This window comes from Chlamydotis macqueenii, chromosome 2 (assembly GCF_036417535.1).
Source record: "Chlamydotis macqueenii isolate bChlMac1 chromosome 2, bChlMac1.mat, whole genome shotgun sequence".
In the NCBI taxonomy this organism is placed as follows: domain Eukaryota; kingdom Metazoa; phylum Chordata; class Aves; order Otidiformes; family Otididae; genus Chlamydotis; species Chlamydotis macqueenii.
The window spans coordinates 139,806,666-139,829,728 of NC_141557.1; the positions used below are offsets into that span (position 1 = coordinate 139,806,666).

The 23,063-nt window shown below is 38.4% G+C and overlaps 1 protein-coding gene across 2 annotated transcripts in view; it reads left to right on the forward strand.

The window, feature by feature from the left end:
• Positions 1–23,063, forward strand: part of CPQ (carboxypeptidase Q) — a 181,048-nt gene that overhangs the window by 40,721 nt on the left and 117,264 nt on the right. For both annotated transcript variants that reach the window (XM_086742491.1, XM_086742492.1), the window contains exon 3: positions 991–1,198. In XM_086742491.1, the coding sequence (XP_086598617.1) occupies positions 991–1,198 (208 nt within the window). The remainder of the gene's footprint in view (positions 1–990; positions 1,199–23,063) is intronic.

Below are 23,063 nucleotides of genomic sequence, written 5' to 3' on the forward strand. Positions count from 1 at the left end.
AAATTTCAGGCATCCATTACTTCTTCTGTATTTAGAAGAAAAGTAGCAGCCCATGTTAAGCTGTTTCTACTTATCTCTGTAGCCAATCACCAAATTTGGATTCTAAGCATAGTGGTCATTTTAATGAATTAGTTCTTAAATGTTGTGAAATATAGTTCCTCCGTTAATTTTCTAAAAAGTTAGAAGGATTCTCTGGCTTTGGGAAAAACTACTTCTCTATAAAATCCTTTGTTTTTTCAAGCAAGTTAATATAGCAATTTAAAACTATTCCAACTATTAAAAACTGCTGGGTGGGATCTGACTTACCCTGTGTGAATAGTTCTCCAGAAATCCCTGCCTGTGTTCTCTGTATCATAACTGGGAAAGATGAATTCATGGGAAAACTCCCAGAAGAAGATGCAACAGAACTGTGGTATTCTCCTGAATTAAATATGAAGATTTTTTTTTAATTATTTATAAGCGTATTGCAAAATTTGTCAAAACTGAATAACTTTAAATTAATTTCATTTATGAATTAAATAATTTTATAAGTGTTTCAGTCCAAAAATATGTGCTTCCAGTTGCCTTATGTTAAGCTAAGTTGTTTAGCAACATATCAAAACAATTCCGTGAGAAGATTGCTATCTTTTTTTTATTAATCCCATAGGCAGTTTTTGCAAATGTTTTTGTATTATAAATGATTGCACTGAGGCATTAAAGCACATGTGGAGAACAGAATTCCCCCTGTGTATCCTTCTTGCCCTTAAAGTTAAGTTTTAATACCAACCTGATCACACAGTTTACGGAACTGTTTGTGCTTGGTTCAGGGTGCTGTTACAGCTATTTAGGACCAATCCCTGATGAAGCATTTCACATAGTCTTCCTTTTCCAGTAGGAAGTTAAATCTGATTTCCAGTGTTCTGCACAGTCTGTGCTTTTCTGTCTGTTAAAATAGGCTGTAGGAGAGTTATAGGAAAGCTATGTTAAAGCCACTGTAATACTTTCTTTCAGGAATTACTGCAGAAGTCATAGTGGTAGCCTCTTTTGATGAACTGCACAAAAGAGCTCAGGAGGCCAAGGGGAAGATTGTTGTCTACAACGAACCTTTCATCAATTACGGTGAAACTGTGCGATACAGATCGCAAGGAGCAGTGGAAGCTGCTAAAGTTGGAGCAGTGGCATCCCTTATTAGATCCGTTGCTTCTTTTTCTATTCATAGGTAAGCATTTTTCTCTTCTCTCCCTGTGACTCGCATTTCAGCCTTTAGTTCACATGTCGTTTCTGGGCAGGCATTTTTGTTCTCTATGACTTAAATGTTGCCGGTTACGAGTGGGTGTTCAGTTTTGAAAATATTGGCTGCACAATAGTTCTTTTCCCCTGTGCTTTGTCATTCTTTCAAAATGTTTTCATTTTTTTTTGTTACTGATCCAAATTTTGTATGATATTTATTTTAAAGAACTTCCTGCATTCTCAAGGCTGCCATAAATGTTCTGGGATCAGCCAAAATCAAATGTCTTTGGTGACAATGTGTACCAGACTGTCAGTGATGATATGAACTGGTCATTCTGTATATTTGACTAGAATGTATGTGTACAGTTTTTATTGTATTGGTCATTTTCCTAGCACGAGACTGACTTGTACTAGATGAAGAAGTAGTCTACTTTGAGAAGAATTATTTAGAACACTTTAACAGTAATTCTCATGCTGCTTTTTAAGTAAGGTAGGTTGAAATAATGATTTTTTTTTAAAAAAGTAAGTATTTTTAGATATCTTAGTACATTACTTATTTATCATCTGAAGTGTTACATTACTGAAATGATTTTTTTTTAGTTTTCTGGTTGGTAACAGAATTCCTTATTTTATCTAGTGATTTTTTACAACTCTGAAAGCTTACACTTAAAATGCTCATCTATTATGAAAAAGACTAGTTCAGGCATAGAGAGGAAATGGAGAAGAGTCCAGCCATAAAGTGAAAGAGTGACAGATCCACACTGACCCTTAATAAGAAAGATGAGGACAAACTTTGCAGCAGGGCCTTTAGTGATCAAACAAGGAGTAATAGTTTTAAACTAAAAGAGGGTACATTTAGGCCAGACATAAGGAAGACAGTTTTTATGATGAGGCTGGTGGAACACTGGAACATGTTGCCCAGAGTGGATGCCCCATCCCTGGAAACATTCAAGGCCAGGGTGGACGGGGCTCTGAGCAGCCTGATCTGGTTGGAGATGTCCCTGCTTCTTGCAGGGGAGATTGAACTAGGTGCCTTTAAAGGTCCCTTCCAATCCAAACTATTCTATAATTATATAATTTTTTAAATTTTACACAGTTATTGATGAGCTTGATGCCTGCAGTTTGCTTTGCATGGTAGCCTGCTGACTGTGATGAGACTTCTGGTCACTCAGGCTCACACCACAGAGCTGGACTGAGGGCTGCAGACGGGACAGACCCATCTCCCTGCCCACCCTCCTGAACCTGAGCTGCAGCCTGAGCAGGAGTGGCAGGGGCTTTAAGTGATGCCAGACACAAAGACTGACTGCTTAAACTGTAGAGCTATGTTAATAAAACTACTTACATAAGACAGCATGAGAGAGAGACATGTAGTTTATACAAGAGGGGGATGCATTTTCTAACATTGTTGGTTTATTGGGAAATACATATTTAGAGCAGTACAGGCCATTTATTCCTCCCACTAGTTGCCCAGTAACTCTTTATCCACAGAGGAGTCATGGACGGTACATCATAAACTGGAATTGTGTTGTGTTTAGGTAACACCCTGGTTTCTTTTTGATCTCTGCTCCTAGGTTTTCTTTCTACAGAAGTTTAAGCTGGTGGGTGGTTCGGGTTGTATGGCTTTGGGTCTTGATTGAGGCTGGAACTGGGAAGTGACTGGGACAGGCACTTGGAAGCAAGCTTAATTCCACCATTTCAGACAGAATGTAAGTGCTCACATCTCAGCAGTATGAGAAGTGTGCAAGAATCACCATTTCTGATGCTTCAAATAGTCTGAGAAATGCAGTAATGCCAGCTTAATGGTATTGGGGCATGGGCAGAGGACAGCTCTGCTGCCAGTGTAGTTGCTTGATACCGTTTTTATATTATGCTTCATATTACCCTAAAGAAGCCAGCATTACCTGCTTTCTCAAAAATAAAGTAATTTGAATTCAGTTACCATCCAAACTACACAAGTGTATTTCTTGATGCCCAACAAATGTGATGTTTATGATATATTTTCTAATACTTATACTTTTCTAGTAAGGTTCATAGTAATGAACAGATAGTAGAATATGTTTCAAAAACAGTTTTATGAAAAATGGTATGGTTTCAAAATAGTCTTATTTGGTATCATCATAGAATATTGCCATGTATAATCTATTGATTACCTGAAGACCAGAAGATGATCTGTCCCGTTCTTAGTTCTGGTGCCGTGCAGAGGTGTTCATTTGAAAGTCTGTTTGCCAGACTATTTATGGAAGTGAGTTTTAACATGTAATGGAAAATTTAGAGATGAGGAACAGAGATGGAGATGGAAGGTAGTAAAGCCTGTTTATTAGGTCAGGTGCTGACATTACAGCTATTTCAGAATTGAATTAAAAAGGAGGAGAAACAGTTGCCAAATGCATGTTTGTTTAAAGGTGTTGAATCATTAGTTGAGGCTGGGAGCTGAGTTGTCATTCCCAAAAGCAATTTCAAATTTAGATGTTGCCAGGAAGCATTTTTTTCATGAAATGTACTTTCTGTCCTTCCTTCGTTTACATTCACTTAGGTTTTTTTTTGGGTGTGGGAGGAATTAGTTAGTTAATTTTTTTCCTATAATAAAGGAGATATTCAGGTCCAGTCCATCCTTCTGCCATTCCATGATGCCTAGATCAGTATGTCTTGTTTCTGACAGAACATAGGTATTGCTGTAGGCAGGGTGGATTTTCTTATCTCCATGCCTTCTCCTATGTTTTCTCTTATTCACCAGCTGTGTCTGTCCTACCAATGTGCTGTGCTGGATAGACTCTGTGCTGGATAAGGTGCTTTTTGTCAATCAGTGTCTGGGGCACTGTTTGTTCAAGTCACTTAGCTTTTTGATAAACTGATGGGAAATACTGTGTCGCTGCAGGGAGTAGTGTGTTAGAAAGGTGAGAGATAAAAGGTAAAAAGCCAATAAAAAGGTAAAAAAAACCTGATAAAAGACTTCTAAACGTTGTGAAAGAAAGATTCTTGCAATTTGTGTACTGCTGCTTTGTTGACCAGAACCTCTGCTTTTTGAGCCTATGTGTTTACATGTGCACCTATAATATGAATACCTGATAACGGGATTGTGGCAGTTTTCCAAAATGTCCTAGAAACATCTTAGAAGAAAGTATCCTCCTTCTAATACTGCACTATCCCACTTACCTCAGGTGAATGAAGGGTAGAACTGCATGATTTTCCTTAAGCTATATCAGCTTTGGTGTGGGTTTGTTTGCTTTGTTTTGTTTTGTTTTAAGATTTCAGCCCCTTTTGGACAGGGAGTTGCTGATTGTTGTTTACTTTTTGCAATGAATTAAGCTGGCTGGAACAATGGAAGCCACTTTGTGGTGTGATTTCTAGGTGGTTTTGCAGTGTGAATATTGATAGGTTAAACTTAGGTACTTCCTAGCAGAGTAACATCTTAGACTTATTAGGGCTGATTATTAAAGCTTACTGAGATGACAGAATTGGTAAAATCACAATTTGAAATCAGTGTTCTCTTGCTGGCAGCTTGGTAGCTGTTCCTTGTTCCAGAGATGGCCAGTGGCTGCCACATTGTCAAGGACAAAAAAAGTGAAGGCAACCTTTGAGCAGGAATTCTGTGGGCAGCTTATTTTCCTTTAAGGTCTGGCGGTACAGCTATGGAGTGAATGAAGCTGCTTGGGGACTCAGGCATCCCAACTCTGAATGAAGGCAAGAAGGGATGAACTTGAATATACTTAGGAAAACTCATTGCTGTGTTTATATTAGGGCTCATGCCAACTCGTCAGTAACAGTGAAGGACTTGAAGGATTTGTTGTTGAGTTTCAAGTAGTGAATTAATCTATTTAGGACAGAAATAGTAAGTGAATAGGGAATAAAATTAGCAACAGCATCTCCCTTGGCCGATTAAGAGATGACAGTAGTTACATGGTTGCTATTAGGATGTTTTGTGGCAGTTGTGTCTTGTGACATTGTTCCCATGTTGTGTTAGAATAAAATAATTCCCTTGCTACTTTATAGATGTCATGTAAGAGTGGGGATTTTTTTATTTAGGAGAAAGTCGCTGTAACAGGTAGGTAATTTTCCCTGCCCTTTCCCCAAATGGTTCGTTTATGACAGCCTTTTTCCCAGTAACAATTTCCTGAAGCACTGGTAATTTGATGATGAAAACGTTTAAACATGGATATTAGGAGACAAGAGTAACACAACTATTTTTAATGAGCCTTCTCAAATAACATGTATTATTGTAATCAGTCAACAGTATCTAGTATTTGGCTTTTTGGAGAAATCCAGATGTTGACTTTTTTTTGCTTTAATAGCTTGACTGTACTGTGATTAGTGGTCTTGTACAAGTTCAAGTAATACATGTGTTTACTGTTGTGTACAATAAACTGATCAGTATTTCCTAGTTTGTAGTGGATGTTACAGCAAAAATACTCAGCTTACAAGGCTGGTTAAGCTAGCCGTAAATCTGTTTTTTTTGCCTCCTAGCTGTATGTTTTTAGAACATTTTATAGATAAAAGGTATCCATTAGCTATTTAAGTGGTTCAATATTTATCCTGTGGTAGATGTCCTCTTATGAACCTAAAGCTATAAGTAAATCCTTCTGTTCCTCAAGAGCCACAGATTAGATGATGTCGTAACACTGTGTCTTGTAATAATAACCCCTTTAAGTGCTCTAGAAAGAAGCAAAACCAAGTGTTTTTCAAGAACTCAGAAGGAAAGTACCCAAGAATCCTCAGAAATAAATGCCAAGAGCCCAATTATTATTTTTTAAATGCTGCAGAACAATCTCTCCAATATATAAGAAATCCAACAGGGAACGTATTACAAGGCCAAAATAGACCAAGTAGTACTTTGACACAGTCTGGAGATTGTTAACAAGGACACATACTTGGTCAAGTTATTTTCTTTTTCAGCTGTATTTAGCATCTTCAACGTATTTGAAATAAGTAATTTCCTTCACTTTCTCTGCCCTTCTTCACGCTACAGGTGGCCAAGACACAATGTCTACTTGTGAAGATCTGTTAAACTCTAGTCAAAAGCTGTGTCTGGATGAAAGCTGAATTAATGAGTGGTACAGTGCAACTCAAGATTTATGGCAGAGGTTGATAGTCTGAGTGGATGCATATGACACAATTAAGTACAAGCATGCCAGGGCTGGAATATGAGTTCATTAAATGTATGTGAATTTGAAAACTGTTACTTTTCCTTTATCTTAATTTCCCCTTTTTGTAACCTCACTTAGTTTATTTTCTTCTACTATGTATAGTAATGTATACCTTTTTGCATATACATTGTACTCTCAAAAGTGCATTTTCTTTTCCTCTCCTGTTTCTATTCTTCACTGCTTTGTAAACAGTTAATTCATTTCTCAATCTTATTGGCAATGTATGTGAGTTAGTGTCATTCTTCAGGTCTCAGGTGCTAGCACAGTGACTTCTTACCACATCACCTCTTGCTAACGCTTGGTCTGCTGCCTTTGGTTCCAAATGTGAGGCTTGCCTGCTGAGGAGAACTTCCTCCTTTTCCTAAAACTCCATGTCTAAGGAAATAAGGGCTTACTCACATTAGTAGTGGCAGAGACACTCAACTTCTGCTTGTTCTGCCAACTTTTCTGAAATCTGGGATGGTACAGTAGTTTTGCTAGGATTTATTTTGCTTTTATTTGTTTCTTATAGCAAATAGATGCATCTGACCTTTAAAAGGGATGTTTCATCTTTGAAATACTGTATCCTCTGTTTGTGGATACAGTATTCCCTCCTGTTCTGCGTGTCCTTCCACGATGAATGCCAGTATACCTAATTTTTTGCTACCATCTTAGGAGACTTTCTTCCTATGACCCGTTCTGCTCTCCGCAGAGGAGGAACAGTGCTGTGTCCATGTGGGTTTGTATTCCAGCTGGTAAGCGCTGGCTACGACTTGTGTGTGACCGCAAGAGCAGTTTTCTGTTAACACGGGACTCAACATGACCTGAGCCCAGTCTAATCATGAGCTGTAGGTCAGGTCCTGAGCATCTCTTATCGCTCTGTGTCCATGTGGTCTAGCTAAGCAGACCTATATTCCCTTTCAGGTATCAGACTGGAGTCACGCAGGTGAGACAGGTGACTTTGCCCTAGAAAGCTGCTCCTGTTGCCCATTAAATGGCCTGAACCACCATCTATTATTTTCAGCCAAAAAATCTTGACCTGTGTGTACATTTCTAAAACTTAACCTACATCCTAAAGTAATTTCAGGAGCTTTTCAGCTAACTATTTCATTTTTACTGTGTTCTTTCGTTTTGGTTATTTAATAACAATGAACAAGTGAGCCTATGGTAGCACAAAACAGGAGTTAGGTTGGTCGTCACTTTTTCTTCAGTAACACTGTCTGTTGTAGCATGGGACTGGTCATCCAGATTGCTGCTCAACAGAAAAAAAAGAATAGCTTTCCTCAGGCATTTGAGTTTAACTAAGATTGTTTGCTGGCACCCATTGAAAGGAAAGGAATGAAATTGTTTTATATGTACAAAATGAAGTAGGAGGTTTTGTATAATTAGGTTTTGTAAGTTTTTGCTTTGCTTCCCTCTTTTTGCCCAGCACTTGTACATACCTTTATCTGCTGTAGCACCCTAGTGACTACGTGATTTTCTGGGATGCTGAAGCCATGCAGCCTCAGTGGCGTACCTGAATGGCCACGTTCACAGACCTGACTGAAGCTTGCAGGATGCGTAGCTGGAGAATAGCCAAGGTGTAACGTCTCTGGCTGCGTGTACAGGCTTAGTGTGCATGAGCTGCTGGTGCCCTGGGTCCATTTGAATTTTGGTCTCCCTCTCTGAGTGCTGTGTCAGTTCAGGAATTTGCGGTTACTCTGGCTTTTGGCCTGGTAGTGCATGTGGTATGTGAGTTAATTTCCTGCAGTTCTGTTCAATCCTCTCAATTTTTTCTTTGCTTCTAATTAAGCTAGCCTTGGTCTCTCAGCCTGCAGGGGTGGGATGTATTTTAGTCCGTCTGTAAACCTGCTTTCTTTTTTTTTGCTTAATGAAGTAATCCTGTGTCTTGTTCTCTTGGGATTAGGGAAAATATTATACTGGTTGTCCAAACTTTTTCCTCTTCTAATTGCAAGTCATTTTTACATCTTTCAAAACAAAAATCCTTGTGTTGCAATGGAGTTTTTCCATCTGATGATATAATTAAAGTAAAAATAACTCTTTTTAAAAAAATAAAGCTGCAATTAAAGATTTAGGTGCAACGGCTGAGGCTGAGCATGTGTTAGTGGTTGGGCCATGCTAGGTGCACTTATTGAGTGCGTCTTCTGGTTGAGTTTCATTGGAAAGGAACCTAGTACTGGTGCTCAGAGACTGCTTGATGATTGGGCAGCCAAGGAGTTTGGGAGGTTCACTTCAAAAGCTCATTCTTTATTCGAACTAAAAAGCTAATATGAACACACCATCTGAGACCTTTAAGAAAGCCACGTAATCTGTATAATTTAAACTGTTTATGGTATAATTTCTGTTATAGTGGCCAGCGATGTACCCTCTGTGCTATGAAGATTCATTTAATCAGTGCAGCTTGTGGCTCTTGATTATCAAATGACAATTCCAAGAGAGAGGGCAGGGACAAAGCTGAGGCTTTCTTTAAGTCAGAGAAGACAAACTTAGTGATACTCACTGCATGTTAGCCAAGTAGGTCTCCTTGATGCTGATGTGTATGTAAAATCAAATGTTACTGAAAGCATTATGTTATTATTATTATTTCTGTTTTGATAGAAATAACTAAACCAGATTGCCTTTTTTTTTTTCAAGAAAAAGCACTGAGAAAGATCTGTTTTGAAGGGAGGAAGTTACTGCATTAAGTTTCCAGAAGGATGTTTTTCAAAGGATATCTGGAACGTAAGACATTTCTCTGAGTGTAAAAGTAAAGTATTTCTATATTCCTTAGGTGAAAAAATCTATTATATTTACCTTTTTGTTTCCATTTCATGTGGCAGTGCTAAGCTGGTATCTGGAACTTTCCTTGATTGCTTGTAATGCTATGTTCTTTGGTCCTAGTGCATACTATTACGAGCAGTGGCACCACTCCTGCTTCCAGGGAGCTGGCTCTAGTTGGAAGTACTGAAAATGAAGAGTTTGCCTGTATTTCTTGTGTGGATCTGATGCCTTCGTTTATTTACTTGAGGAACTTGCTTTGCTCATTACCATCTACCAGTGACAGAGTACCTGTTCTTGTTATTGCCTTGTTGTGTTTTTTTAAGCCATTTATTTTCCTCCCTAGCATGTGAGTTTTATGCGCACAGGGTGAAGTAGTGAATGTGTGCGTTGAAGAGTTATTTTCTTTCAGTGGGGAGGAGAATGCAGTTGTGGTCAAGGTAGTTTAGAATTGGTTTCTGAGGGATTTGGAAAAATGATGGACCTGATTCTCTTCTGCTTGATGTTGTGCATGCTCGCTTTTGATTCTGCAGGATTGTTATAAAAATAGTCTCTTTCTGAGTAAGCAGCATCTTCTGTCCACTTTGCACAGGCTTGGGGAGTGCGCGAGGAGTAAAGGCAGGAGGAAGCTGGGTGGTAACGGTAGAGATGTAACAGTAATGCTGTAGCATGACTGAAGAAATCAGGAAACATCACTGATAATTTGTGAACACTTCATTTTGGGGATTAGTATAGCAGCAGGAACTGTTTCTAGGGAACATCTCAATGAGAGACTATCCTAAGGCAATATCCTGTGGCAACGGGATACAACAATATTGCCTTCTTTTCTACTAAGGGACGAGGAAGCAAGGATAAAGCACTTGTTTGTGGTGTAACAAGAGGAAATAAGAGTAGACCATATTTTATAAGTCTCTGGTGAGCTCGTGGAAGATTCTGGTTATGTTTCATAGCACTATGCGTGTTGTCTTACTGCCCTTAGAGATATGAATTGGTGGTGTGCTATGGAATTTATTTTGTTGCCCTGCAGTTAGCGGCTTTCCCTCCAGGATGTCTGTATACATTGTTGACGGACGACTCATTAATTTTTTCTTTGCTTCCTGTGTTCCCTGAAGGCCAACATACCAGACTGCATTCTGCAGTGCAGTCTTTGTGCTCACTTTTGAGCAAATCCTAGCTGTCATCAAGAGAACTTAGATATCCTTAGAAGAAATGGATCCTATGCTTTAGGAGATGATTGTATTGTAAGGTGGATTCTTGCTATGTGAGCAATGATTAAGGAGTCAAATTTCAGGTAACTTCATAATAGTGAGAAATCGTAGATGATATTTCTTAAGTCCCAATCTCTCTTTGGCTTTTGCCAAACTTTTTGCTCTTTTTGCTTTGATCTGCATAACTGATTTTTTTTTTTTTTTCCAGTAGATGGGGTTTGATGTGACGTTTGAAACCTCTGGGTAATTTTGTACATCTGGCATATTTGTTTTGTTACAAAGTAAGTAAAATGCTTATGAGACTGACAAGGGTGTTCTCAACCTCCTCCTAGTTTTGGCGACTCCTGTTCAGGAATATGTTCATGTAATTGCGAAAAGTTTCATCCAGTTAGTGTCTAGTAATATAAGCAGTGTCCTGTAAGTTTGGTAGCGGCAGGTAAAGGGGTAGTAAAATCTTTGTCAGTAGACTCTGTTATCCAGAAGGATGCTGTGAGGACAACAGTCCTTTTGAAACCCTTGCTTCCTCACCAATAGCTTCCCAAGGCAAACCTTTATCAGTGGAGTGTTACAGGGGATTTTCTTCTCTTCTGGCCTACCCACTCTCCTAACGTTACTGACTCATACATTTTGTTGGTGGCTACCCATATAATGAATAATATGTGTTAACTCTGGTCTTATTTGAGTACCATGAGTACTCACTGGTTAGATTTGGTAATGTTCTGGAGTTAATAAGATTTAAAAGAACAGTTTTATTCTACCTTTGCATTACTGGTTCATGTACATAAGGATGTTGAGTGTATGAAACTGCCAAGCCTTGGGTTTCTTGTGCTGATCTTTAAGGAGTTACAGCTGTGCTTGCTGTGGGTTGAGCACCGGGAACTTCAGCCGTTTTCCATGATTTCCTGTTTTGCCCTAATCAGCTCCAGCTTTATTTGGTGCTGCCAGCCCCTTCTGAGTCTGTGTGAGTTGCTGGACCTACAAAAACTGTGTTAGCAAGTTCAGAACAATCTGACGTGATTGTAATGATCCATCAGTTGCAGGTTCTGCTTTAATGTTCTTACAATATTCAATTTTCTTGATTACACTGATAAGTGTCTCACTAGTATGTGGTGACCATAAATGTAGATGATTGAAGGAACACTTGATAACGAAAATGCACATAAAGATTACAGAGAGGGATCTGAGTAATACAATGCCAATGAATTATTTTCATAAGAAATGTATTTATTTTCAGCTGCTGATACGATCTGAGAATTATGTGAACTGTCATTTCATTTCTTTGTAATTCTCTGTGTTTTTTTCTGTGCAAGTGCAACAATGAGGACTTTACCTGGAATATTTATCTCCAGGGCACATGAGCACGTAGAATCACAGAAGAGTTTGGGTTGGAAGAGTCCTTTAAAGGTCATCTAATCCAACCCCTCTGCAAGGAGCAGGAACATGGCTCTGGACAACTGGAAGAGATTAAATAATACCAAAATGGTACAGAATACAGAATACCAGAATGGTACAGAATTGGTGTTTGGGAAATCCTAGCCTAATACTGTCCTTTTTTTTTCTTTTTTTTCAGAGTAAAAGCTCTGTTTCTTGATATATTCCAGGATTAATTCCATTAACTTCAAGTTACACAGCAACTCAGCAACTCCCTTTTTTAATTTTGATCCAGGCAATCCTGAAACAGCTTGTACAGAGGGCTCCTGTGTAGATTCACCTGCCTATCCATTTTTATTCTTTTCATGTCTTATAATTGGTTTCCGGGTTTGTACTTCTCACTGGGTATTATTTCTACTTCCTGTGTTACTCAATGTACTTTTTCAGAATCTATTTGGTGTTGTTCTTAATCTGATGATGCTACTAAAAATATCTACATATTACAGAACAGTTTTAGGGTGCATATGTTAAAGTTTTATTTATGAAACATGTTATATCAGCTGTAAAACATCTGAAGTATTCTTTCAAGGTTTATTGCTGATTTCCAAAAGTGAACATAGGTTTATGTGAGGACTCTGGCTGGGTTTGTGTGCTTCAGAATCTGTCTCGCACATACAACAAAATGTTTTACTTTGATATGTAACCTTTTACTTACGTCATGTAAAACAAACAGGCAGACAAATATAGGTGCCATTTAAAAAGTATAATTAATGTGCTATTCAACTGTTAGTATCCTGAATCTCTCTGATTTATGCCTCCGGCATGTAGAGGATTTGGAAATGCTAATTCCTCATTTTGTTTTTCCTTGTTTGCTTAAACCATATATAGTTTGCTCCAATGTATTATGATTTTTCTTTAAAAGAATACTTGCATTGTTTTTTAAGGGGTAGGGGGCCTCTCGTTTTTGCTGGTTCTTCCACTTCCCACAGCCTTGCTTGTGGCTTGTCCATATGGTAGGGTATTTCTGTGTTATTTCATTGAATGTTGTCTTCACATAGGATGGCGTCACCCTGCTGTGTTAGCTCTACTAGGATGTATGTCAGGCATTTAAGTATGGTGAACTAGACCTGTTTGTATGATGACACCTCTTATTTATGGCACACAAATTTTGACTTGTGTTTTTGGAAGTCAGAGCAAAATACTTCACAGTTGCTTAGAATTGTTTTCTGACCGTAGCCTGATGTTGATGGCCAACAATAATAATGGGCTTTTCCCTGTAGAAGCAGCGTCTTGTGCCTTGTAAGTGTAACCATTTCAATTACTTTAATCCTTTTCTCCAGCTTTGTTTTCCCCTTCAAACCCTATCAGTCACCTGAGCCTCTCTCTTCCCATGTCCATCTTGTTGCATCAAATACTAATTCTTTGTTCTTGCCTGCAGGGTAGGGCTAAATGGTGAAAAATCATTCTCCATCTGGTTTATTAAATGAGAGGTGCCAACTCCTGTCCCTGCTCTGCCAGTGATGCCGGCTTTGATTACTTGCCTGTTGTCTTCTCCTTCAGGCACCTTACGCTTTCTCTCATTTTGTTTATATGTTTAGGAGGATGGTGCAAACCTAAGCCGTAACTTTGCTCTCTTCCAACTTTCCTTTATAAATCTGACCTTTGGTTTGATATTTATAGATCGTTCCCATATGTTGTTACCTGGGTAGGTGGCTGGGGTTTGTGACTTTTGCTTAACTATTTCACCGTTATCTTGCCTTCCTAGTCACTGTCCGCAGTACTTCTGCATTGGCTGTCTGATATGAATATTGCAAATACTCTGTGAAACAGAGAGGGATCATCTCTGATTTGTTTCTATTCATTGTTTTTAAGCAGAGTTGAGCTTTGACTGCAATTCCTGGATTTTAATCTACTATGATCACAAAAGAAGAACATTTATTCTAAGAATGAGAAACAGAAAGGAACCCCACAGTTTCTGATTTACTTATTTCTATTCGTATTTAATCACATTAATTTGTTAGTGATGGTGAAGCACGCAAAACGTACCTTAACAAAAGATATTGAAACTGTTGTACCATTTAGCTCTGGAAAATTCAGATTGATTCTAGACATTTGTGCACAGGACAACAAAAGATACCTTTGTCAGACAAGGGAGAATAATTGTGTGAATTAACTAAAACCAAGGATTCTGAAGTTCTATTCATCACTGTGCCTTGTGTGCCATGGGATCTTGAGTAGCTAATGGTAATTTCTCTCTTTCCCTGTTTGCAAGCAGTGGTAATATTTTTTTTTTTAAGGTTAATTTAGCCTAACATTTGTACATTGTTTACTGTAAAGAGGACAACATTAAGCTGACTCTTCTAAACTGTGATTAGGTAGTCAATAGTAGATTCTGCAATAATTTCTCTGTGCAAAAATAAAGTAATGTTTGTATAATTATATAACAGTGGGTGGCTACTGCTGATAAACAATCCACTATATAACCATGGGTTTTTATTATGAAATAAAATGTAGTGTGTGATTGTTAACTTCTGCTAGATTGAGATTTCAGGTTGACTTAACAAAGATCTGTTGGAAGTCTCTGGCAGGAGGTGAATGACAGAGAATACAGGTCATTACCTTGGAATATCGTATTTTCGGATGTGAATATTTAAAAACAATTGGTTGACTGTAGCTCAAAGTATTTGGATTTTGAGTTCAATTCAGTAACAACTCACTGTAAGAGAGCTGAAGCTGCTCGAAAGAGCACGAAGGAGTGGAATTTCATAGAAGTACAAAGCTTTTTCTTAGTAACAGCCCTTTACCATCAAGAACAATGTGAACATAAGAAGTCAAGTCATGGAATTCAAATGTGATTTTGCCAAAAGTGTAAGGTTTGGAAAGAGTGACCTCACAGGTGGGAAATAAGGGAGATTTTAGCTGTTCTTCTATAATCTATGCATTGCTGGCACATTTTCAGGGAGTAGACTGTGATCCTTCTTTGAGGAGGGTCACTGTCTCCCTGTAAGTATCTCTTTCTGCAGTCTCTGAAGAAGGAAACAAAAACTTTCAGGGTTCTCAGTCTGAGGTTCAGAGAAGGTTGCAGTTACTGCTGGGGGAACATGGGAGAGCCAGAAAGAATGTGAAGGGACGAGGCAGCTTGAGTACATGCTCGATATCTACAGAAAGCCCAAAGAGCTTGAGCAGGGATTCAACACTGTCCAGATGTAGCCAGCACCTGGAGTCCAGAGTCCTGGGCTGCCTGGTTCATCTTAGAGAGCATCCAAGGCTGTAACTCCATAAAAGTGTTTTTTTTTCCCTCTTCCTTTACTTAGTTTATAATGCTGACCTTCTACAAAAACAGAAATGGAAAACAGAATGGCTGCAGCATCTGAGAGAATTCTAACATTTCAGTCTTGCCAGAAATGCAATGTGAATAGGCATACCCATGAGAAAACTGTAGCAGAGCTACTTAGAATAATAAGTGCAGCTGCAGTTTATGATTTTAGAAGCGTAACTGTTTTTCAGTGCCTAAAATTAGTTTTTTTTTTCACGGTACTTCTCAGTGACAACCAGTGATGGATTCCTTTAACTCTTTCCCATATAGAGCAGTACCTTTTATTCCTTGGATATTTCAGTGTTACTTAGTGGAATGACTTAAAAGTTAGTGAAAAGATGACAGAATCCAAGCCAGTGCGAAAAGATAACAAGGAATTGGAGAACACTGTTGTAAAGCATCAGACTTCCAGGCAATGCTTGTCTGTAGAAGTTTCCTCAGAAAGGAAAGAATGCCATTTGTTCCTCTGAGGACCTCCCCCATAAGATGTCTAAATTGAAACAACTAGTGTAATTGGTGATACTCTTAGTACAAAATTTAAAAAAAAAAAGAACAATTTAGAATGCTTAGATCAGTGTCAGGTTATCATGTGATGCTCCTAGATGAGTCTGTCTCCCCCAGATGTTTTGACACTGACAAATCAGGAATTTCCAGGGAAGATGTTTTATCAGCATCTTTACATTCAGGCCATTCAGTAGTTTCATAGCTTTGGCAGCAAGAAGTGATACTGTGTGATTTGCGGTGTACCATGGGTCATGTCAGCCATGTTCCTTGCAAGTGAGCAGTGGTTAAATTGTGGATCAAGCACTGTCTTGTTAAACCAGGAGTTTTGTTAATACTGGTATTAATCAGTGTATTGGCTACTTTACAAGATTCGCCTGCAGGTCAGTGAACCTTTATCTTCATGTAGATGAAACTATTAAAAGCCCGCTTTGGGGGCTAGGTGTAAAAAGGCTTTGCAAGCTGCAAGTGATCTTTGGGCTGCAGTTACAGAACAACTACTTGAAACTACACAATGAATAGTTATGAACTGCATACATTCAAAGTTATTCTGTAGAATTCAGTATCTGTTTATAGACAAGCTAGATTTGAAACAAGTACCATTTCCAAGTGGACAATTTAAGGAAATCCATTATACTTACACAGAAGTGTAGTACAGAGTATTTTATAGAAACAGATTTTCACTTGACAGCTGCAAGTTAATTCAGTCTCTGCATATTAGCTTGTAAAACACAGTTCTGCTTCTAAAATTATGATACACTTCTTTCTAAGTAGACATATTTTAAACAGATTTTCTATTTGTATTATTCATGAAGTTATATATGTGGTCTCAATGTTAACATTAATCATTAACAGTCAGGAAGATAATTTTCCTGCACAGTGTTCTTCAGGGAGGAAAAGTCATTCCTAGTTAGCATTTGAACACTGGGAAGAAAATTCCCACTCTTATTCTGTTACTATCTTGCAGTATTGCACCAGATGGGCTCAGGGGTTTTGTATCTTGAGCTCTAAGGCTGTGGTGTGTGCACAAGTCTATGAATGCAGGTGACTTGCTGCATGCCCCTCCTGGAGGCTGTCTGAGAAGAGTGATACGCAGGACAGATGGATGAGGAGGAAGCCTGTGGTCCACCCTGACAGCCCTCTTGTCCTGGAGCTATCAGAAGTGAGCTTGGTGAGCTGCGGCATTCCCATGGCTGTCATGTTTCAGGTAGTCTGGAATTTTGTCATGTCCCTAAATCCAGTTCACCTTCTCCACCACCACAATTAATCTGATCTGACTGGCTGTGTGCTCATATCTCTTGGTTAGGGGCCAAAAGCATTTCTGCATTTAAATTTATGTACAGACTATAACAGTCATGATCATTGTAACACATTCCAATAAAAGCCTCCACTCTGCTACCCTTTTTCCAACGTTTTCCTCAGGAACATGGATCAACTAATGAAAAGGAAAGAAAATAGCTGTCTTCCAGTACCTCAAGGGGGCCTACAAGAAAGATGGGGACAGGCTGTTCAGTAGGGCCTGTTGCAATAGGACGAGGGGTAATGGTTTTAAAATAGAGGGGGGTAGATTTAGATTAGAAATTAGGGAAAATTTTTTTACAATGCAAGTTATAGAGCACTGGAACAGGTTGCCCAGAAAGGTGGTGGAGGCCCCATCCCTGGAAATGTTCAAGGCCAGGGCTCTGAGCAACCTGATCTAGTCAGGGATGTCCCTGCTCCTTGCAGGGGGGTTGGACTAGATGACCTTTGAAGGTCCCTTCCAACCCTAACCATTCTATGATTCTATGATAAAATTGTATTGTTTCAGACAGTCTCTCTTCCAGCACACTCTCCTAGGCACTCTTTATTAGATATTAAAGAAATTCATAAGATGTAAGAGTGGGATTGAGAATAATCTTTTCTCTCCCTGTCAGCAGATGATGAAGGAATCAGCACGCCTCCAGGATTAAATAGGAAGACCACAGTCCTTCAAAAAATAAGCAAAATAAGTATGATTATATAGTGTGTCTTGAAACGCGTGACAAACTTGATATCTAGAAAAAAACAGTGAGAACAAAATAGTGCTGCCATTTGACAGCAATTTCTCTGTTCTTTTTGAGGAAGAAAAATGTCTTGGATTCTCAAGACTTAACTGTTTTCTCGGGAAACCCCTATGTTCATCTCCTCCTGGCAGCTGCTATGTACCAGGTGTTCATCCTGTGTGCTCCTAAAGAAACCAGTGGCATGGGAAGATCCCTAGAACTGATTCAGTTATTCTTCCAACCATCGTTTGCACTAGAAAGATTTTTTTTTTTTTTTTTTTTTTTTTTTTTTTCCCCAGCCTGACACTCTCAGTTCTCAGACACAACACTAATTGCCAGAAAAGGAGGTGTTCAGAGGAAGTGCGTACCTATTGGGACACTTTGTGTTTCATCTGATGTAGATTATGAAGCTTTTGGGAGAATCTGCCGCAGTCAACAAATGCAGCTGGGGAAAGAATGCTCACACTTGGCATGACATTTTGCTGTGCTGCTCAATATTTAGTCCTAGTTTACAGGAGTTACTGTAATGTTATAATAAGTTTTAAAAATAAATTCTGTTGCTAACAGGAACTTTTCTGTTCACAGTGGATTTCAATTTTGAAACTGAAAAATTCAGAATGTATCTGTAACTTTGGAGTGACAGGCAAGACTTACTTGAGTTTTGAAAATAAAAACATGAAATTTTATTGGAGAATGAGTTTGTCACATCAGTGTAATATGGTATGAGATATACTATCCTTATCACTTAAGCATTTACATTGCATTTTACATTGCATGAGTGTCATTGTATAGTGTGTGAACTAGACAGGCAAATATAATGAGCAGGTGATGTTAAAATAGTTCCTTTCATGTGGCACTACTAAAATCTCTCACTTGAGAGGAATAATATAAGTAGTACCCCCTCTGTATTATTTTTACAAACATTTTTTATTCTCTGGACCTGATTTTTTTTTTTTAATTTGAACAGCAAAAGCATTAGACTGTTTAACAGAACATCAGAAAAGAGTTTAATATGCTAGAGAATTTAAATCTGTGGGAGTAAAAGAAGCGTTTGTGTAGCGAAGATGTTTCAGAGTTTCAGTTTTCTTAGAGAAAACATAGAGGCTTCCCCAGACAGGTGTCTTGCAGTGGCTTTTGATTTGCTCACTGCTTGAGACTGAATCCAGTCAGGCCTTTTGCTCTTTTTTCTCATATCCAGTCAGTTTTTAAAGCCTCCCCCCACCCCACCTTCTACTGAAGTTAATGGAAGATTTGCCACTGATTTTCAGTGGAAACAGGATTATACTCACTAGTATAATAACTAGATTTCTCCATTTCCTCTCTTCTATTTCACTCCTGGGATTTACTTCCATACTATCTGTGATGATAATACTTAAGTTATTGTCTAATTTCTTTACTTTTAAAAGCTCTCCCCTTTTATCCCTCTACATAGTTGCCTTTGGTGCTAAGATACTGGTCTTTGTCCTGCTGTCTTCAGAGACTTGTTTCCACTCTGTCATTCCCATTCCTACTTTGTAGGTTTTTTTCTAGACTGCCCTTGCATTCTTTAAGCCTTACTTTTTACACTTTAAAAATGTGTCTATGAGGCTTTGTTTGCATTGCCCCAACCTGTTGTAGGGAAGAGCTATTCCTAAATACATTTGAGTTTAAGATAGCTTTGTATTTAAGTTTTTTTTATGGATGGCAATGTCCAAAGAATGTACTGCTCTGAAGGGTGTGTGGCGTGGAGAAGGAAGGAAAGAGGAAAAGCTCCATCCATGCCCTCTTCTGCAAGTTTGAAACTTTCCCCTGACTCCTTTCAGACCTCACTCCCCTGTGTTTACCTCTGTGGTCAGCTGGTTGAAAGGAAGAAGTTTTGTGGTGGGTAAGACCAGTATTCTCCATCCTTACCCTTTTCCTCCAGCTCACTGAAAGTGTTGGCTGCATGTTACCCTTTAGCATGACCGTGTTTCGAAAGGAGGAGGAACATCCTGGTACTGTCCCTTAGTATTGTTCCACGCCAGAGGAGGCTCCAGTTTCTGGTGTAGCTTAACATGTATGCCTGCATATGTGAGAGCTTGACCTTCCCCACTACTTACTGTCTGCAGTGAAGCAGAGACTTGGAAGCACTAATACTAACTGATCCTACCCTGAGGGCTCTGATGTCTCTTCACACCTGTTTGTGCCTGATAATTTTAATGTTAGAATTCATTATCAATAATAATGAGCATCATTAAATGGAGGAGGTACAAAGGCCAGATCAGTATTCTAGACTGTTAGCTGTTACTTAGTTTGCTTATGTATTGCTAGCCCTGTGATGCCTCTTTGTCGGATTCTCTGCTTTACAAATAAAGAAAATGAGGGTTTTTTTTTTTTTTATTGTTGATATGGTTTTGTTTTTTTTTTTTTTTCTGGATTTATTTATATCCTTCCTGTAGGTATAAAATATAACATCTCTTTGCAGTAAGGTCTTTTTAATTTGTCCTGTGTGCTCACTAGTCTCTGGTGATTGAGGGGGTCACTGAAGATAAAAATATTGCTTCTGCTCAAGACTGAGAAGCCAGCAGTTCAAGAAAAAATAAAAAGAAACCCAGTGAAGCCAGAAGCCTTGCAGCTGCTGGCAATTATGATTGTCATTGGCGTTCCCTCCAGGAGCCCTCTGCTAACATACCTATGGTAGCGTGCAGCAGGCAGCTGCGTTCCCACAAGGCAGGGATGTAAACACAGGAGAAGGCAGCTTGGTTCTTCATCTAGAGCAGAAGGAGGCCAAACAGGTGTATGGCTTAAATGGTTCCCTGAAGGTGTTGTCAGCTGCTGGAGAGTCATCCTCATGTCTGTAAGATGCAGAAAGTTTCTTTTTCAGTTGAAGAGCAGCTGATGCAAACCTCCAATTGCTACCGACATTTGGAAAGGACTGTGCAGACTTCTTCTAAGTTCCCAGCGGTCGAATAATCCCGGAGTGGAATTCCTTGGACTTGCTTCATTTGATCATTTAACCGTTCACAGTTGTTTTCTGCTTCGTGTTTGACAAACCATATCTAATTTGCACTATTTTTTAAAAACTTCTGTGGTTATCATAGAATTCCCTTGGTGCATGTGGTACTGAATATTATAACGAAATGCAAATATATACGTGTTAGTTGCATTCTGTAGCCTAGCATGTATGTAATTATGTCAAAGCTATTATGCTTATTTGGTAATTTTAATGAGTGCCTAGCAGTGATTAGATGCAGCTTTCTAAATGTTAATTTAAATGGAGTCCATGTGGTAACAGAGTAATGCTATACTCTTTTTCAAAGAGAGTTTTCTTCGATCAGGCAAATAGTTTCTGGAGTCTCTCTTACACTTCATTACATTTTGTGCAGATGCTACATCAGTTAAAGTTTGGTACAAAGTAATCTGGAAGAGGCTGTATAACTAGACTTCAAATAATCTATCCTTGGTAATAGACTGCTCTATTATTTGTAGCACATCATATTTTTGCCCCTTAGTTTCTTAAAATTTTCTGTTCGTATTCATATTTTGTTTCAAGTTTAGCAGTCTTGCTATTATTTTAACTTACTGTAAACCAACAAATCAGATCCAACAAAGCCAATATAAGAAGCAAACAAAGCAAGAGAAACTTGGGGCAAATGATGACAGAAACACAAAATTAGGCTAAATTTATTTCTTTTATATTTTGCCAAGTGGTTATAAATGAGGACTAGTCTCAATTTTATTTTTAATGACTTAATTATTCTGAGAATATTAACAATACTTTTGACATTTTGACTAATTCTGTTACAGTTTGGCCTCTCTATCCAGTTAATGGTGAGAATCTTGAAAGAATGTACGCAGTCTGAGTGCACACAAGGACAAGTTTTGTTTTGTAAGGATTTTATGGTGCTGGAAAAGGGGATTTACTTGAATGGAGTTCAGTGCTTGCTGTGTTGCTCTTGATGAAGAGAAAGAGTCAGGAGAGGGGCACTCATGAGTAGCTAATCTCCGTAGCTACAGTTTCCCTTCTGTTTTGCTACAGGATGTTCCATCACTCCTTTAAAGTGCAAAGCTTTGTATGTGAGGGAATTTTCTGTGATATGAAGAATATACAAGAGAAAAGCAGAGCCAAATTGTGAGGGGGATGTGACCCTATTATCGAGAGTTAAGGCTGTGATCTTGCTGTGGGTATAGCTGGTGCTTACTATAGTCATAGGTCCAGTAAAGAATGTATTTTATTATTTAAGTCAATAATAACAAACTAGCTGACCTAGTATAAATATTTAGTTTATATGTCCTTGGTACAATGAATATGGCACAGGTCGTGTAGGAAATAGGCGGTCGTGTGTGTAATTAGTCTTACAATGTGTTTGTACGAGTGAGAAAACTGAAGATACTTAGATAATATTAATTTTGTATCCCTGGATTACTTCGAGATTGGTGTGAAGAGTTGTGCATTTGAAGGGTGGTTGCATGCACATTATGTCTGAAGTAGATCTTTGTAAGCTTTCATATAATTGAATTTTAGTTTTTTATTATTTTAGTCATGTTAGAGTTCTTGTAATGTCATACTTACTTCATCCTTTAGAAGATTGCTATCTTTGCCTAAGGTTTCAACCTGAGATGTGTTTTCCATCAGAGCATCCACTTTAGCTTGAAGCAGGGGTTCTTACACAGTTTGTTTGTCCTTTTAGCTTATCTTAGAGATAAAGGTTGGTAGTCCAGGTACAAAGTAATGAAGCGTGCAAGGTCACCTACCACGGTAACAAGAGTTAGAACTGACCTGAACCAGCAGCACATCTTTTCATCCACACCTTTTCATTTCTCCACATTTGATTATTTTACTCAGAAGATTAACTAACTAGCTGCCTCTTGACTTTTTTATCCTTCCTTTACACTTTTCTGTAAGATGTAAGCCGCATCTGTTTATTACTAGTCATTTGATGTGCACTTCTAGCAAAGAAAATGCTTTATTTTTTTGAGTTTTCCTCTCCTTTGTTATTCATGCTGTGATACTTCTCTTAAATACTTTCAAAGTATTTAGGGGTTTATTTTTAGGTGAAATCTAGGGGTTTATCAAAAGCAAAACCTATCTGAATCTTGTCATGTATTGAACAGGAATGTTGAGACAGAACAGTTAAGTTTTTCTTAACATTAATAGGTTTAAAAAGAAATAATCTAGTTAGATTTGTTCAATTTTTAAAGTAGCTTAAATATGGAGATGAGGTGATCCAGTAGATCTAAAATCAGAAGAACAGATGCTTTTGTTAAACAAACAAACAAACAAAAATAAAAGAACAGCCCACTCCCTCTCCTCTGCTAAACACTGGACTATGGTAGGTGTTAGTAGGAAACGCCAGAGGTGCGCCTTGCTTGCCTGTAGGTACCAATGTTGCAAAGATGAATGCTGATTCTGAGTCAGGGTTGCTTTGTGATCTCTCTAGATGGTTTTATCTGACGCTTTTCTTTCTTTTCTTTTTCAAGGGGCAGAAAACCATAAATGCAAGTCAGTTTTTTTTTTAATTAAAATCCTTTTCCTTTAGAAAGAATAGCCACAAAATCATCTTTGTTCAGACTCTGTGAAAAAAAATCTTCCTTGCCCACC